The sequence below is a fragment of the Hippoglossus stenolepis genome, chromosome 17 (assembly GCF_022539355.2).
Source record: "Hippoglossus stenolepis isolate QCI-W04-F060 chromosome 17, HSTE1.2, whole genome shotgun sequence".
NCBI lineage: Eukaryota > Metazoa > Chordata > Actinopteri > Pleuronectiformes > Pleuronectidae > Hippoglossus > Hippoglossus stenolepis.
In genome coordinates this window covers 5,932,694-5,951,626 of record NC_061499.1, presented here as the reverse complement: position 1 = coordinate 5,951,626, position 18,933 = coordinate 5,932,694, and the positions used below count along the sequence as shown (strand labels likewise).

At 41.4% G+C, this 18,933-nt stretch overlaps 2 protein-coding genes across 2 annotated transcripts in view; both read left to right on the top strand.

Moving 5' to 3' along the window:
* Nucleotides 1-3,010: 3,010 nt before the first annotated feature.
* On the top strand, nucleotides 3,011-9,000 carry slc30a8 (solute carrier family 30 member 8). The gene is made up of 9 exons (XM_035182025.2): nucleotides 3,011-3,343; nucleotides 4,533-4,687; nucleotides 5,462-5,608; nucleotides 5,737-5,890; nucleotides 6,619-6,779; nucleotides 6,958-7,070; nucleotides 7,209-7,314; nucleotides 7,781-7,915; nucleotides 8,270-9,000. Exons 1-9 carry the CDS (start codon nucleotides 3,270-3,272, stop codon nucleotides 8,413-8,415), a joined length of 1,191 nt encoding a protein of 396 aa, XP_035037916.2. The 5' UTR covers nucleotides 3,011-3,269; the 3' UTR covers nucleotides 8,416-9,000.
* A 3,689-nt stretch (nucleotides 9,001-12,689) lies between these two features.
* med30 (mediator complex subunit 30) overlaps nucleotides 12,690-18,933 on the top strand; it is a 29,358-nt gene continuing 23,114 nt past the window's right edge. Inside the window, exons 1-3 of the mRNA XM_035183134.2 lie at nucleotides 12,690-12,783; nucleotides 14,313-14,578; nucleotides 17,394-17,552. Of these exons, the coding sequence (XP_035039025.1) occupies nucleotides 14,405-14,578; nucleotides 17,394-17,552 (333 nt within the window). The 5' untranslated portion in view covers nucleotides 12,690-12,783; nucleotides 14,313-14,404. The remainder of the gene's footprint in view (nucleotides 12,784-14,312; nucleotides 14,579-17,393; nucleotides 17,553-18,933) is intronic.

Sequence of the window (18,933 nt, the reverse complement as noted above, 5' to 3'; positions counted from 1 at the left end):
TGAGTTGAGTTGAGTTGGGGTGTTTTCCTTTACTCTTGAATTCAACCTTCCATTTATAAAAGAAAGAATAAGTTTCATATAGCTCCACTTTAATTAATCAAACATAAGAGACACTAATTATACAAAATGGCTCCCAAGTTCTGGACAGGAGAACTTACAGGACTTCAGCTGTTTGCAACTTATTATTATTATTATTATTGTCAAACGCATTGATGACCTCATGTAAAAATCAGGATAACTTTGCACATCTTCAACATAAGTGGTCTGATAAGCTGCAAAACACTGTGTAGCATCACCTGTTATAATTTAGTATCATATTTCCCTCTGTAATGCAGTGAGAGAAAAGTACTACGCATGAGTGATTCACAGTCTATTTAGTCCCAGTCTTACCAGTTCTCTCCTCAGCCAGGCCAGTGCACTCTCGATGTCCATTTTGCTGCCTTCTCCTCCAGCCGTGTCTCTGAGGTGCTCCGTCCTCGTCCGTGTTTCCCTGCATGCACTCTGTCCGGCTCCCTCACCGCCGTTGAAGGTGGAGGTCTTGCAGGAGAAGTCCCGCAGTCTGGTTAGGACCACTTCCATCATGTTAGGCTAGTTTTTCCTATATTTAGACCCTCTGCCGTGCTGCGTCTTCTCAGCTGTAGATGCACGTACAGCCTCGTCTGTTGTGAGATCCCTTGCACCTCTGAGGACTTATGAGGAACTCACTCTCTCTTTCTCTTCTTTCCGCCCTCCCTCTGCTCTCTCTCTCTCTCCTTTTTTTGGGGGTGTCTGTCACTCAACCATCACCCCCTCAGGTCCGTGGCAAAGTGAACTGGCTTCACTTAAGTCTAATTGTGACAGAGCAGGTCTGACGTCAGTGCATTGTCCCGACGCCTGACCTGGAGCTGTTTACCACTTTTGGGGCCTTTCATCAGACGCACACACACACACACACACACACACACACACACACACACACACACACACACACACACACACACACACACACACACACACACACACACACACACACACACACACACACACACACACACACACACACACAGTGGTTATTAGGATGGAGAGGAGGGGAGGAGGCAGGCGGTTTCCATGGTGACAACAGTTGTGCATCTTAGTTTCAATGGTTCTGATCTTTTGTCAGATCTTTTGAAAGAGGACGCAGTGAGGACAGAGCATATACATGAGATACACAAACAACACACACACACACACACACACACGGTGCTGCAGCGCTCTCATGGAGCCGGTGAGTGTTTCAGGGTCAGGGTCTTGGGAACAGTGTGAACAGCCATGTGTAACTAACCCTTCTCGTGCCATTTTCCCCTCGCTCCGCAGCCCCTAGCAACCACCGCGCTCCATCTTTTCACACCACACAGACACACACACAAACACTTTGGCAAACCAAACACAGGCCCACTCTCTGGAGTCCATAGACACTACCCACCAAAATAGACCTGACACACTGACGGCTATTTTTAGAGTCAAGCTCACTCCACTTTTAGGCCTTTTCAAGAAAAGCAAACGTCACGGCTCTCAAAGGGAATAAAAACAGCAGTGTTCAAGTGTCCGTGTGCGATCGTCTCATGAACCCGACGCTGCTGTCAGAGACAGAAGTGCTGTGACCTCACAGGTCACTTTGTAAGCGAGCGGATATGAATGATTGACAACTTTTTTAAATCAATGTTTACTACTTTAATACTTCCACCACCTCTATTAGTGGTGCAAAGTAACTAAAAAGTACTGTAATTAAGTATAGTATATTAAGTATTTTGAAGTACTTGTACTTAACTTTGGTATTTTCGTTAACACATTTCAGAGGCAAATATAACCTTCCTCCACATATCTTCATTTTTTCACTAGTGGCTTTGCAGATTCAGATTAATGACACAAAACATATGAATAATCAATCAATCAAACTTATATTTGTGCAGCCCATATTCACAAATCACAATTTGCCTCATAAAGCTTAACAAGGTGCAAATGATAGAATCAGAAAACAATTCTTTAGGATTTAGTTTTTGTGCAACCGCATAATTTTGTCGTAAATGTAAATGTGTACATTTAAAAAGGAAGCGGGCTCATATTTCAGAACATTATCTACCTCGTGGAATAGAAAATCTGTGAAAACTTTAAATATGTGCTCCAAATCTCATACGCTAATTTTGTATACATACACATATACATAATGCTTTTAAAGATTATATTGTACTCTACAACTCTCCAGACTTGGATAACATCGGTTGAATGCGTTGCGATGAATGTAAGCTTTGATTTAAAAGGAAGTTACTGACTCCACCTGCCTGTTTTATTTGATGATAAATAAAGAAAAAATAATACAATTTCTCTCCTGTCACGGTTTAATAGTGATGAGTGGGACTGGAGACACGTGGCATTAGCGCCACCTTGTGGTACATTGTGGAAGGACCTGTTAGAGCATCACATTTCAGAGCTGCAGAGATTATAAACCAGTGTAAGAACCATTCATTCTTTCAGCGGATTTCCCCACAGCCCAAATTCTTACTATTACATCACTGGTGTGAGGATTTGTTTTTCATGATTCAGGCTGAAATGCAAAATCTACTCACAACCTTGGCCAAAAACATTCCTGATCAAAGCGTATGAATTAATCAATAAAGACTTTGGTTGATCACATGAAACAATGTTTTTTTTTAATGAGATTTGACCCAGAAACTCTGGATGGATCAGAAACCTGCGAGCATGTGATCCTCGGGGCCGCAGCGCACGGCACTATGTTTGATTGCATAATCACTTAGTGCCGGCTGGACAGAGGAGGGGGGCGGGGCTTTGTATTGGGACTGATATTGACACTTGATCAGCTAATTACTCAAAAGTTTAAAGTTAGGAAGGAACATGACGTTAAAGTTGTTTAACACCGTGCAGAGATATGTATCTTTTCGAACTTTTTACCACCACATCTCTGATCCTGGATCTGATCACCTTCCTCCTCCTCCATTATCATCATCTTCCTCATCATCTTCATCACCATCATCTTCATCCTCAGTGCTTTCCGGGGCGCAGCGTTTGCGCACGGTGCCAAACAAAGTGAGTCACAAGGCTGCATCTCGTTCAGCTGTTTGCGCCCCGGCTGCTGCAACACTCCCGTCAAGCAGCAGCACAGAGGACACACACACAGACACACAACTTAGGGTTCATTCACTCTAAATTCATTTTTAAGTTTGATTCTTTTTCTTTTTAGCTTTTGTTTTAGATTTTGTATTTTTTTGGAGGGATTTTCTTCAGTTAGAGTCATGTCCAGAAACAAGGATCCGGAGAGAGTTCCCCTGGTGACAGATGTGAGCCACACTTACACCAGCGCGCACAGGTAAAACTTTTATTTCTCACTTTTTTTTAGAAGAAACAACAACAAACAAGTCAAACTGGAGCAGAAGAAGATGTGAACCTTACATTTATCATGAGGAAAACTTATTGTACAGCTTTTATTTGTGTTTACTTTATCTGTGAGTTTAAATAAAAGACCTTAAATCAAATGCAGGCTAAAGTTTTTGGTTAAAACCTTTTTTTAATCCAGTGTGAAGAAATGGTTTCCTCGGCTGTGTCTTTGCCCACGTTCCTTGTGTTTGTGATGTTACACACGGGACTGGTCTGGGGTCTGCCGGCAGCAGCACTGCGCGTGCGCACTGCCTCATCCAGCTCATTCCACTGGTGCTGGTGCAGCTCAGTATCCGGTCCCCCCCTGGTGGTGACGTCACGGTTAAAAACAAAGGGAGGTGTGCACAAGGAGTGAAGAAATATACTAAATTTTAAAGTTCACTTCCGTAAATGGAAGATGGGAAACAACCGCCTTCATTTCACAGGAGTTATATGTGGATTTAAAGATTATATCAAGACTTAGAGACACTTAAAAACAACAGAACTTTACATTTTAAATTTCAATCAACAATAAGAAACACTTTCCCCCCCTTTTTCTTTTAGTTTCTCTCCTTTTTATATAATTTTTTAGATGATGCATGTATGTTCTGTTTTATATTTTTACTAATATCTGTTTATCTATAGATAGATATATACTTTATTGATCCCGAGGGAAATGTAGGCATCCAGTATTACACAAAACAGTCAAACACAAGCGCATTAGAATAATAAAAGGTAAAAAATGAGTGAAGAATAAGTTCACTGCAGTGAGATGAAAGTTCAGAACTACTACAAAGCTGTCACTGTGAAGAAGTATGTGCTAATGGAGATATTGACAATACAGATATTTTAAGTTTAAGGTGATTGAAAGACACAAGTAACCGAGGCAGAGTATTGAAGCCAAATATAAATACAGATTTAAAGATGAATAACTGAAGCAATACAAAGTTCTGCATTAGACTAACATAAAAAGTCCAAGTTTATCAGTTAATCGATAGAGCGAAAGAAATAACTGAAAGGTCAAATGACAACAGAATACATTTTCCTGGAAGCACTAAGAAAGTCACTTCAAGAAGACACGATAAAGAAAACTGTTATCTGCCACTTCACTGACTTCATTCTGATTTTTAACGTTCATCCAGCGCGGCCAACCAGAGAGACGGTATCGGTGGTGTCAAACATTGCCATGACAACAGCCACGCTCAGGAGGACCGTGAACGAGAGAAGAAAGTGGCCAGGAAGAGGCTGTACGTGGTGTCCGTCGTCTGCCTGATTTTCATGATCGGTGAAATCCTCGGTGAGTCTTTAAATCCTTCATCCCTGTCTCTGGTTTCTTTTTTCATATTTTCATACCTTGCACATTTTCCATTACAAGATAACTGATCTAGGTCATTTTTTAAAGATCTGTCCCGTCTATCATTTCTTACTTCTCCTCCCTCTGCTGCCTTTTCCAAATCTTGACATTTTCCAGAGGGGGCTGTGTGTGACAACGCAACAATTTCTGGAGCTTTTCCTGTCTGGGAAATATCAGAGTTAGGCCATGTGAGAATATGGCATTGTGACGGAAGCAAAAGTGGCAGAACACAAATATCTCAGAATGAAAAAGAGGAGCTATAAGTGTAAAAGACACTTCGAAGGACAACGAGATTCTAGAGCTTTTGGCGATGAGGGCAGACGCCTGTGTTGATGTGCTGTCAACAAAAACATGTGATTTCCTGTCTCGTCCTGCCTCCTGCTGCTCTACCCAGACGCCACCCCTAACCTGAAGGACATTTTCCTGTTGTGAAAGCATCTAAACATCCAATTTCAAAACACTTCCTGAAAACGGCTTTTGTTTCGTCCATTCACTTCCTCTTCTTCCTCTTTCCTTTACCCTCCATTCCTTTTTAGTGTTTTCTCTCCTCTCACCCGCCTCCTCTCAATCACATATTCTTCTCTCGAGCCTTCTTCCTTTTCCCCAAATAAGTTTTTTTTCCTCCTCGCTCCTCACACAAGTGCAAATTGAGCTTTAAAGAAAGTGATGTGACACTGAAACAACACTATCTGTGTGTGTGTGTGTGTCTCTGTGCAGGTGGGTATTTTGCAGGCAGCCTGGCGGTGATGACGGACGCCGCTCACCTGTTGGTCGACTTCACCAGCTTCGTCATTAGCCTCTTGTCCCTCTGGCTCTCCTCCAGACCGGCCACACACAAGCTCAGCTTCGGCTGGCACCGAGCAGGTAACATCTACTCGTCCATCAGGGCCTTAGCTGCTTTCAAGATTATAGAGCTGCACCACAAATGATTTTCAAAAACATCATGTTTCCTCCTGATTTATTCGTCTCTCTCCTCCTCTTCACCTGATCAGAGATCCTTGGCGCTCTGCTGTCAATTTTCACCATCTGGCTGGTAACAGGAGTGTTGGTCTACCTGGCCGTGGAGCGCCTCATCAGCGACGACTACACCATCGACGGCACTATCATGCTCGCTACCTCTGGTTGTGCGGTGCTGGCCAATATAATGTGAGTAAAAACACACACTCAGTTCTCATTAATGCAGCTTTTATCAGTGCACAGCGGCTCTCTGAGCATTTATGATTCAGTTAAAGTCGGCCACGGAGAGCTGAGCATTACCGACAGTCATCGTTTGAGATGATGATGAACATCAGATTCATCGTCTCTTCAAGATGTTGAAGTTCATCCATCGTGTGAGAGGCAGGGAACACTCTGGACAGGTCGCCAGCGAATCACCGGGCCGATATATTAGGTGCGTCTCAATAAAGGGACTGCATCCTTGGTCGGCGGCATTTGAAGACTGATTGTTTGATTTTTCAAATGCGTCCTTTCATCCCTGAGAAATTAAGACCCCCAGTGGGTGGATCCTTCCCCTTCCCAACCTATCCCAGGATTCATTGCACGTCGGTGATGATCTGTCAAAGAGGTAATGGCGCAGGCAACTAACAAGATGTCCAAGATGTCACGCTTCAACTCAACCACACAGTAACGGTGAAAATGTTTTAAAAAACCAAGGGGCGTTAAAACTTTCTTATCATGTCCAACTGCAGCTCTGTTGCTAGGTGACGGGCAATAAGGGCAGGATGGTAGAACCTATCATGTAGACCGGACCAGTCTCATTTCTCGGCATTTCTACGGTGCTTATGAAGACCACATGCGGCTGAACGTGGATTCGAACCAGGAACCATCTCGATGTGAGGCAGCGCTAACACTTACCTTGTTTCCTGTCTCGACAGCATGGCCCTCACCCTGCACCAGTCGGGCCACGGCCACAGTCACGGCGGGCTCAGCTCACACGGTCACAGCCACAGTGACAAGAAAGGAAAAGGACACGATCAGATCTCAAACCACAGTCACGACGACCACGCAGATGTGGAGCAGAAAGGAGCAGAACATGGTGTGTTTCTAGACCTCGAGTCATTATTTTGAACCCTCACTTACGATTCAGTCCCCTGTGCACACTAATCTCGACTATGGGTTCATTACAATCCACCATAGCGACACTATAATGGAATATATAATGACTTTTAATCCGTTGTATAATTGGCTTTACTGCCCTGTTATGTTCCTGTCAGGACGGAGGGCTCAGCAGGCCAACGCCAGTGTGCGAGCGGCCTTCGTCCACGTGGTGGGAGATCTCCTCCAGAGCCTCAGCGTGCTCATCAGCGCCATCATTATCTTCTTCAAGGTAACCAGTCTCCGCCATTGAACTTCGGATAATGTCTGGAGAATCGGGTGTGGTTTGTTTTTGTCATACGTGTCTTCCTGCCGTGTCTTGATTTGTGTGTCGTGATATATTGTGTAACACTGATGTTTATTTTTTTAGCCGGAATATAAGATCGCTGACCCCATCTGCACCTTCCTGTTCTCCATATTCGTCTTATGCACGACCTTCACCATCATGAGAGACATCCTCATCGTCCTGATGGAAGGTGAGTGATCGGCTCACTCCTAACAAACTCTATAGGTAGTTTTTCACTACTTCAACTTACTCTCAATAAATCTTAAAACCTTTCACACTGATATTCTACAAGAGTGCGTGGCATGGATCGGGGGATATTTCCATGTTTTGTATTGTTTCTTTTTTTGCTTTCCTTTGTGATGTTTATATTATTTACATACTGTATATTTTGTATATGTGTATTTGTCTGTAATTTCCTATTTTTCCAATGAAAGGAACATTTTAACCATGCTATTTTGCCAAAATTTGTTTCTCCAGTCATAATGTTTTTATGTGCAAATTGAAAATAGGTGGATGGAATCATGGAATTCCACCTAACGTCTGCATATTTGCACTCATAAGAGATCTCAGTCTTCTACTATCTCCATCTATAAATATTCCCTCTCAGTCTTATACTTACACTATTTGTCTCTGTGTCTTGTCCATGCGTTACTCAGGCACTCCAGCGGGGGTGAGGTACAGCGAGGTGCGGGCTGGCCTGCTGGCGGTGAAGGGGGTCACAGCCGTGCACAACCTCCGCATCTGGGCCCTCACCATGAACCAGGCTGTGCTGACGGCCCATGTAGCCATAGGTGAGAGAGTCCTGCACCTTTTATTTTAAATCTTATGTAGAACACACTGTGATGTACCTGTCGACTCCTCCTGTGGATCCCTGTATGTGGACCCTTTACGGTAACAGACTGTGGAGGCTCTACAAACGGATAATGAAAAACAACATAGTAAAACACAGTTGTAAAAATGTTAACTACATTTTCATAGGAGCAGTTATAATCATTGACAAACACGCTTAGAGCTGCTTTATGATGCAATAATCATCTATTAAATGCTTTTAACACTGTGAATGAATTCTAAAAGGAATATTACCTGCACATATAAGGGGATCTAACAACAGTTTATTGTGGTTTTCCTTCGTCTCTTCTCCGCAGACGAGTCGGTGGATGCTCAGACTGTCCTAAGAGAAATGACACAGGCGTGTTTCTCCTCCTACAACTTCCACTCTGTTACGATTCAAATGGAGAGGCAGGCCGACCTGAAGCCCGGGTGCACCCTGTGTGAGGACCCCAAGATGTAACGCGTGCAGGAACCTGCCCGGTCACTGTCCGCACACAGCAGAAAACAGCCAGGCTACGAATTCCCTGCAGTGATCACAGTATTAAGTTCTTCTGCTCTGCTCATTGGACCCTGAGGTCTCATGTTTTACACTGACACTAACGCCAAAGTCACGTGACTGTGCCTTTGTGTTGACATTCCCCCCCCAAAAAGTTATTTTAGTTTCCTTTTTAAGTGTATTTGTGTTAACATAGAAATCCGTCTGTATTATAAAACTAAAGTGTTTGTCTTTTCTGAATCATTACATCTTTAATGACTCTCTGCTAATATTTATACTTGTAGACTACAAATGTATCTAATTTTACCTTTTGACTTTATGTGACACATGCAGGACGGTGCTACAGTCTTGTTTGTTTGAGCAGTCACCCACTTGCACGCTGTCTGATACATGTAAATAAAGACCATTGAGTATTTCCACCCATGGACTTTTACACCAGCAACCTGAGAAGTCGAGCATCAACACAAATAAACACTGCTTTTGTACGGACCTTAAGGTATTAGCTGAAATGTACTATCCAATTAAATATACATTTTTTCAAACACTGTTTTTTATGAATATTGTCTAATTTATAGTGTCATAAAATCCTTCATGACTAAGCACTGTATTCGTTTAACCCCCACCTCCTCTGTTGCCAAGCAACAAGCGTAAAAATGGATCCTCAGTTGTCCTCGGAGACGTGTTGATCCCTTTAACAGCCCCCCATGTCTTTGACCCTGAGCCGGTTTGCGGGTACCAGGGCCGCTGACATGTCTCTGACACTGAAGTGTTTACGGCTCGTTTGGGTTTGACCTTCTCCTGCTCTGTCGTTTCCTGCGGTGACGGCCACTGGTGACCTGAGCTATAGCAACACGGAGAAGGGCATCGTACATAACCACTGACACCTCTCTGGCTGGTGCCTCTTATACTGTCAGGCTTTTTATATTATCTTATTAGATTTGACAATTATTTACTTTTAGATTTTTGCAAATGTGAAATGTTCAGTCAGATACAATATCACATTTAGTCTAATATCTGTATTTGCTTGATCCAATCCTTCCGGTGAAATGAAATTTAAAGTGAGCAGAATATTCAAACCCAGGACTTCATGTGGTTTTTCAAACAAAAATACTCCAGCTGTCTTGTGCATCATATTTGGTGTCTACGATGACAATGGCATCTGCACTAGAAATAAAATATTTATAGTTGTGTGGGTTTGAACCATGTTAGCCCTGAAAGGAACTGGTGACTTGTGTGGGTACGACTTGGTGCTTCATTCAAACGGCAGGAGCACGTATATACTCAAGTATGAAATGAATCATATAATATGAAGTCTCTTGTCTCTTCAGAGATGATGTAATAATAGCAGCTGCTGATTGGTGGACTCACATCAGCACCCGTTTCCTCCTGACATCTTCAGTTATGCACTAATCTAATTCTCTGGTGTACAGACTTCCTGATTGTTGCGAGTGGTTGAATAGACTTTACGTGCTGCTGCCCCCCCCCCCCTCTCACTCTCTCCATCTGAACTTAGCCCTGGAGGGACCAGATCAGTGCATATTTAATTAAAGCGTGCATAATGCACTAGGTGTCTCTATAATCCGTTTTAGTCCTGATACCCCCTCAGCTGATAATTATTACATGGTTTGTATTTCCTCATGAGGGATGTTCTGTCAATCTCCATTTAAGTCCCCCCCCCCTCCAACACACACACTTTTCCCATGTTCAAGGTTCAAGCCCCTGCAGCTTTTGATGAGACGATGTGTTGCCATGACCCTGCTGTCACTGACAAGGTAATCTGTGCTGCCTGATGTTTGTCATGTCAGAGGCCTCACTTACAGTTTGCTGCACGAGACACACCAGAGCAATGAGATACTCAGCCGTCCATTTATGTTGAATATTTCATTCGAATTTTCATTTCTGCTGCTTTCCAGTTGCTTCTGTGACTGTGCGACGGCCTAAAGTGTCTGTGATGAGATTTCTTTCTGCACCGTCGTGTGATGAATGAGGCTCTTTGGCGTCTCCAAGAATGTTTTGTCTCAATAAGGTTCGATGACATTAACATGAAAAGAACGAGTTTCAAATCGATGTGTTTTCCATCAGCTGGCCTTGATGCGATCAATACGTTCTGTTGTTTCTTTATTTACTGTGATCAGTGATGATAGATGAGCTCTCAAGTAGGTGAGGGCCTCTGGACAGCTGAGGAGGCAGCCCTGCCCCCGTGATACGCACAAACATCACACACACACACACAATGAGCACACACATATTCACACACCTGCGTTTGAATTTCCCGAACTTTTCCATGGATACAAGGAAATTATTTAAAAGATATTTCTAACTAGATCTGCCAAGGCCCAACAGTCCCTTGTGAGACCACATTTAAATTCACTATATCCAGATTTGTATTTTGATCTGCACCAAATCACACACACTCATACACATCAGTCTCCTGAATATGCCTGGTCATAAAAAAATAAGATCCATGAATCTTCATGAAAATGTTGAAAACGCCTGAACTCACAATGTCCCTGGATCCCAATCCACGCAGAAATTGAGTCTTTTCCTGACACACACCACCTCCTTTCACCAAAATTCATCCATTTTGTTCAACTAACAAACTAGACAAATAAACGCAGATGAAAACACAACCTTCTTGCTGGAGGTAATGTATAATTCAGCAGAAGAGCAGGGAACACATCGCTCCACCTGCCTCCACCCACTCGCCACCACTGCTCCCTTGTCCAAATTAAAAACACACTATGCTGGATGATTATGGAGAAACTCATTTCCAAATGGCATGCCTCAGTTGGTCCGGCGGTGCAGCAGATGGGGATTGTAAGAGTAACACTCATTCAACCTGGCAAGTTAACAGCACTCTCTCTGCAATTAAGAAGTTGTGGGCAGTGGAGTGAACTGGAGACAGTGTTTTCCATATCAGTGTTGCATGGTGCAAATAAGGAAAGGTGCTTTTTAAGAAAGGGAGAATAAGTGAAAAGAAATGACTCCAGGTCGTTATTACACAACACGTGTTTGAGATAAAAGGGAAGTGAAATCCAGCCCGTAACACCCAATTTAAATGAGTAATGTAAATGAAGTGATAGGCATTCTAATCCTAATCCTCATCTACTCAGACCCACTCAAGCCTGAAGGGAATAAAGCCTTAACTTTTTCAATAAAGCCTCTAATTCCGCTGTGAGGCAGAGCTCAGGCTCAACAAGCAGCTGAACAGTGTCTATTTCTGACTGATTTTAAATTAATTTGAGTTCTGATAGCTCACACAATAATCCAGCACGGTGCTGAATGGTGTAAGTAATGGATGGATGTGTGCACTGAGGGATTTAACTCAACACGGAGTAGACAACAGTTAAAGGCTGAATTTGAATTTACTAAAATAGTTATAATGACCCACGAGAAGCAATCAAGTGGCATGAATTGTCCTGAAGGCTGATGCAGGCAGATGTGTGTGAGGCTGTTATAGAAGAACAGACCAGCATGTGGCGCTGTAACCCTAAAATACCTGGAATATTATGTAGTGCACTTTGCTTTACCGTAATGCTGCCATCAATTTCAAATATTATTATATTGCATATTATATAATATAAAATTATGTATATAGGCAGGTATGGTATAGAAAATTAATATGGGTATAAAATGCTATGTGCTATATATACACATATATGTATATATAAATGGGTAAAAATAAATTCACCGTTGTGTACTAAATAGCAGTATATTATATATAGTACAATCAAATAAAGATGTAAGAATAAATGTATAAAGGTATAAAGATATGCAAGTATATATATGAATTATAATAAGATGTATACATATACATGAGGTATACAATACATTATAAAATAGATGGTACACGTTATATGGATAATGTGCACGAGGAGACCAACATATTTCAATTTATTTTTAAGAGATATTACTTTTAATTTCGTGAAGAAAATAGTGTCATTTTCATCAAATTACTGTCTCACCATCAATGTATTTTATTATTTTACAGTTCAATCGATTTTATTTGCTGTAATTTTCTCTGTCAAATTATTTCTCCGTTTTCCCACCTCTTTATCTCTTTATGTCTTTTATTCTACCTATTTAAATCTTTCATTATGCCTAACCTTTGCTTTCTGATTTTAAATAGATTTCTTTTAACTTTGTCTCTGTGTTATTTTAATGTCCCTGTACAGCAACTTGAGTCTGTGTGTATCTGTAATAAATGGCGCCTCTCTTCCAGCACTTACGGTATCAGGACCAACTCTCGCGATAGCTGCCTTGGCTGAGATCTCGGGAGCGGAGCAGAGGAAGTTGACATGTCAACAAAGATGATGAATTATCAGCGCACAGGTAAAGTTACACGTTGTTTCAGGACACATCAGATACGTGACGTTAATCGTTGGGGCGTTTGGCTTCACGTGGAGCGGGAGCAGTGACCGGACACAGCGGGAATCGAACAGAGACACAGCTTGAAGTGTCCGTGCGGTGTGACCGTCCACTTAGCCTCGGGGACAACCTCTCGTCTCGAGCATGTCGGGGGGAAAAACCCCGTTACTCGAACATGAGGCTGCTTCTGCTCCACGTGAGCGTCCGAGGAGCTCGCGAAGTGACGCGAAGTTTCCTTTTTAAATGTTTCACAACGTGTAGTGAACAACTTGTGCTAACGGCTAACACGTTAGCCCAGTCGCTTCGTCATCACTGAGACATGTTAGCATGTTTTTTATTAGTTGATTGGTCACAGCTGTGCGGCTCGTTAACAAGCACTTCCTGGTTGTTTAACTTTATTAACAACGACAACAGTGACAACAGCTTTTTTTTAATATAACATTTTTATATCAAGTCAGTTTTCACAGAGTACGTTTACTCAATCAGCTGATAACTATAACAGTTCTAACTATTATTATAAGTGATAGTTTGAATACAAGTTTGAGCACAAATTAAAAAATGTTTTATTGTTTAAAACTTCTCCAGTGTAAAGATTTCACCTTTTTCTTTGTCACACACTAAATATCTCTGGGTTCTGGACTATTGGTCAAATACATTTAACTGTTTGAAGTAGTGCCAGGCGATAAAACTATTTCAAGTTCAATATGTATTTTACATATAACACTTATACATATATAATACATAATGGTCTACCTCAGATTTGTAAAAAATGTACCATGTTTGTCATTCTGTGCTCATAAAAAGGTAAAAAACTTGTCTATGTACTTGACTAAATCGACTGATACATTTTTAACTATTTCACCCAAACTCGAATTTGAAGACATCACATGTTCTTTTTTCACTTTCTACTTTTTGACACTTTTCTGATGTTTAACAGAACAAACAACTTAGTGAGTAATCAAACATATTATTGGCAAATAAATTGATAATGCAAACAATCTAGTTTTCAAGACTTTATTTATTTGCTGTCAACTTTCCTACTTTCCTCCTCCACATTTTATTGTTCAAACTTCTCCAGTGTGATGATCTTACACTTTTCTTTCTCTCTTATGTTGTTGTACAGTAAATATCTTTGGGTTTTGGGCTGTTGGTAAAATGCATACAACTATTTGAAGTAGAGCTGGGTGATGGAACAATAATTATCATACTATAATTTGTATCAAGTGTTTAAAAACATAACCTTCACTCAGGAACAAAAATTATACCCATCAACATAGATAAAACAATATCATTAACTCTCTTCTCACTCTTGTCAGATGTCTAATGGACACGAACATCTATGTGAGCAATAGAACATATAGTTGTTAGATGCGGCCCAAGTGTAGTATTCAAGACTTTGTTTTCATCAACTGTCGACTTGTCCTACTCTCTTACTCCTCATCTTGAATTTCCCTTCATATTCCTCTTCTCCTGCTGTCAAACATTAAATCAAGGCATGTAAAGGGTGTGCTGGTGCGGAATGGCCTGACGGGGAACTTCACCTGGACCTAAACCTTCTCCTGCTTCACATTCACCTTCCGTCTCCATGACGACCCCTCCGCTAGTATCACCTTTTGGCGCGCAGCCGCCGCCGCAGCAGCAACAAGCACAAGCAGCGCGTGATGTCAACACGGCCTCGCTGTGTCGCATTGGCCAGGAGACGGTCCAGGACATTGTCCTCAGGACGATGGAGATCTTCCAGCTCCTCAGGAACATGCAGGTCGGTCTCGCTCTGCTTCTCTGTCCACATGCCCGTCAGTCATGGTTTCAGTCTTCCTACAGTTTTCTGTTTCCCCTTTTCCTTCTTTCATGTCCTTTGCTTAGCTCTAACACCCTTAGAAAACATTTTATGCCATAAGGACAACATCAGAAAAGAAAAAACTGTAAATCCGAGATACAACATAATCAAACAGATCTATATAAAAGATAAAAGAGCAGAATATTATCATAAAAAGCCAAAGAGTGATCGTGGCATAAAAATATAAAGGAATATGCAAAAATAGTAATACTAGGTCTGATGTTAACACTACAAAGGACTTTTCTGCAAATAACAAAATAGCTGTCAGTCGATTTAAAAATGTGTTTTTATGCAGGATTTGAAAACTGACAGTGGAGGCAGACTGAATACTAAAAGGAAGCTCTGACTTCAGTGCAGTCAGCCGAAAACTTCATCAACCCTCGATTTTAACTTCAGTTTCCTCCCAAAAAACTAAAAAGACAAAATCTGGGAATATAAGAGGCCTTTAGCGGCGGTAGAAAGATCAGAATTTATTGATATAATCATGCATCCATTTGTTTGAATTTAGCGAAACAGTAAAATGGGCTCTAAAAATTCAAAGAAGCTGAAATTGTCATTCATGTAGGAAAAAGGTTTGGTCTCAGTCGGTATCCTGGCTCCCAAAAGGCATTTTTAACAAAACGCATTTGGACTTGTCACAGTAGGAAAAGGCTCTGGTGTGAATAGTAAAATTAATGATACACGAATTACATTACATACAGCTGCTTCAGTTTTAGAGTCCTGATAATGTGCACAGTGGGACTGGGACACTGAACTAGACGGAGCCATTGTTAACATTTGCAGTAACACCTGTGCTTCTCTGCTGGGAAGAAAGTCTGTTTCCTTAAGATTTGAAGCTGAGCGTTAACTCCACCATTAAGGCAGTTAGAGAATTTATTTTAGCGTAACAATATTAAAGCAAGTCTCATCTTCTCAGCCATGAAGAGAAAATTCTTCAGAAATATTCAAGGATTGGTTAAAAAACATGACAGAAATATGTTGTTGGTGTAGTTCACAGTTTAGGCCACTGTCCCAAATAGCACCAGAGATCTTTTTAAACATGAAAGTCTGAACCAAGATACATTTGAGTTTTGTATGACCTACGTCCTCATCACTTACGTTGGCTACCTATACTTGACTTTGATTGGTTTGTAGATTGACAGCATGTTTTTAATTTGGCAGGTAGTAATCTCTCCATTTGAACTGAGAAAATGAACGAACAGGTTAATTTTCCTGATTTTGTTGGCACTGTTATATCATTATGGTTTTACTACCAGCCACTTCAGGGGCAGTACTCGACACAAGTACGCGCCAACTGAATGTCCTCGTCATTCAAACATTAAATTGTCAGAGGCAAAGACTGAAAACAATCCTGTGAGCCGGGTTCCACTCTGTTTCTGGGGAGACCAGTAAGGCTTCCACTTCTTTTTCTGCTCTTTTGTTCGACACTGCAAACAAATCAAACCGTGGCTCAGTGTCATCCGGACCAAGGCCACCTCTTCTTTATACTTTAGTCTACTGGTCTAAAGCGTGGTCTGAAGCACCTTTCACACCTGTCATTTTGGTTTGCACAAGTTCCAGACCAAAAGAGATAGGAGTGAAATGGCCTTTGAAACACACATCAACAGAGGATGTTTCAGTGTTGTCCTTTCACCAGTGAAAAATATGCTATAACCCAAATCCAAAGGAGGAGAAGGAGATAAAGGATCACGTTATATCTACATATTTATTTGGTCAAACAAAGTTATTTGTTGGGAGGCTGGTTCCCACACAGTCATCTGTCTTGCATACTATCGATGCACTGTCGTCATTAGGTCATGGTGATATCTCAAATATGTCCAAGTACTTAAGTTCACTGCAATCAAGTGAAGGCAGATAGATGCTGAATTACTTCAAAAGCATCCCTTAAAGCGTTTTACTCAGGAAATGAGTCTTTAATATCAGTTTGGTTTGCAGTTCACATGTAGTTCAGCTCTTGACAGTGCTGAGGTCAGCACGAGTTTATCATGGATGTCGGCCAGCTCCTGAGAGACGCTCCTCCTGCGCCCGCCTGTTAAAATCACAGCCTGAGACGGACCAAGCAAGCACGTCTGAGCCGCAGAATCCTCAAACTGCATTGTTGTGACTTGTTTTTGTGTTTTTATGCTCGTAAAAATTCTTCATTTATCTCTTGTTCCCTGTCTCCCTCCCTCTGTCTCTCTGTCTGTCTTCCCTGTGCTCGCCCTGAAGGCAGACTTGTTTCATGTTCTGTAGAATGTTTATAATCAGACGGTGCTGCCCCAGACGCTCGTCGATCCTCTCAATAAAAACATATCTCGTTACTCGTTTACACCCATTGTAGTTAAAAGCCTGTGATGCTGCCTCAGTGTGAAGGTTGGCGAAAACAAAGGGCAGCAGCTGAAGCACTTAACCTTTTCATGGTGCCAAGTTTGTGTGTAGGAGTTTAAATTGTAGTATCATTATGTTGTCACGACTTGTTATCATATTGTTTTTTGATTGTTTCATTTTCCGGCTTCTGTATTGTAGCTTTCATTCTTGATCAGAAAGGAAACTACCTCTGTGTTATCAGTTTAAATCAAAGTGCATATATTGCACATAGGTTGGAGCTTTATAATGGACTATTACCAGTTAGAGACCAGCAGAGACTTTGTACTGCTTTTGGCAGTGGGGATCAATGGTCGCTGCTTTTTATTAACACTAAGTAAATTGTCGGCTTGTTCTTTGCTGAACCCAACATTTCCTCTGTGTTACTTCCCAGCTGCCTAATGGAGTCACGTACCACCCGAATACCCACCAGGACAGGCTGGGGAAACTCCAGGAGCACCTACGCATGCTCTCCGTGCTGTTCCGGAAGCTGCGTCTAGTCTACGACAAATGCAATGAGAACTGCGCCGGACTGGACTCGATACCACCCGAGGTGAGACATGGAAACTGACTCTTTTACAACCATTTGACACTGATCACCTCATCCGTGCAAATGTAGGGAAAATCTTGACAAATTCCAGTCTTCAAACGTTGTGTTTTGTCCAAAACCGAGATAACTTGACGCAGTTTGATCACATCCAAAGATGTTCCTTTATTCACTGCTCCAGTTGAAAGTCTCTGTCAGATTGACATTGAACCCTCTTTCTAATCTTTTCTTCTCACTGTGTTTATATAAAAAAACAGAATCAACTTGTACTTTCAGCATTTTTATATTTCATGCCTCAGTGTCATTGGATTTTAATTGCTTAATTGCACCATGCAGTGCACCTGTGTGGAAGCGTCCGCATGCGATATGATTTTCTTCAAATTTATTCAGGTTTTTCCTTCAATTTGTCACCGTCTGTATTTTCAATCGACATTATTGTCCTTCTCCGTCCACCTTACCTACAATTATGAGAAATATGATATTAACTCTGTCTGGTGTTGCGGCGTCCTCCATTTCTAACACCAGTCTCTATTTCCATCCCTCTTCTTTGTGGTTTGTTTTGAGACAAGACATGTCAAGGCAGGTCCTTTATAAAGTCTTAAAATGCCTAAAACTCAACTTTATAATAAATAAAAGGCTTAAAAAAGCTTTAATTGAATTAAAGATTTGATGGGTCTAAATGAATCAATCAATCAAATTATATTTGTATAGCCCAGATTCACAATTCACAATTTGTGTCATTAATATTTTTGGGCACATCACCGTGAAAAATTCTCTCCTCTGTCAGACTGAAGAAGAAGAATTATCGTCGTTAGTCTGTTTCTGGTTAAGTTTATGTTTTGAACTAATGTCTTCCTTGCCAGCCTGATAGCTGGTTTATGAATATGTGGAAATGCAAGTTTAGTGAAGTGAGCTGTGGGACTTGGGATCTGGTTCTGGATCAAGTTCGTTGAGTCCGACAGACATAAATGTGTTTACTCGCTACAAGTATATTTTTTAACTTTTGTATGGTCTTAAAGGGTCTCAAAAGGTTTTAAAGGTCTTAACTTCAACTTGTTTATTGCTGAAGACAGTCTGGTTTATAGAGGACTGTGCTTGGGGTTTTCTTGACTGATACATAGACTCATCGACTTTTTGGCTCCAGCTCTAATTTAGAACGATATGTTATTGGATTTTACTGTTATACTGTTCATTGATTGGTACATTCTCAGTTGCTGCTGCGATGTTATCTTCGCTTTTTAATCCAGTTATCTTTTAATACACACAGATACCCACCACTGCCGTGAGATTGTACAGAATGTGGTTGTAACTATTGATTAATCCTTCCAGATACAAACGTCAACATATGATGTATGTGCTTCAGGCAAGTATCACTCAAATTATCTGC

Excerpts from the sequence above, each read along its gene's own strand:
- slc30a8 (XM_035182025.2), top strand. The coding sequence starts at position 3,270 with ATGTCCAGAAACAAGGATCCGGAGAGAGTTCCCCTGGTGACAGATGTG. Across the intron at positions 3,344-4,532 it reads ACTTACACCAGCGCGCACAG|CGCGGCCAACCAGAGAGACG; the intron begins GTAAAACTTTTA and ends ACGTTCATCCAG. Across the intron at positions 4,688-5,461 it reads CATGATCGGTGAAATCCTCG|GTGGGTATTTTGCAGGCAGC; the intron begins GTGAGTCTTTAA and ends GTCTCTGTGCAG.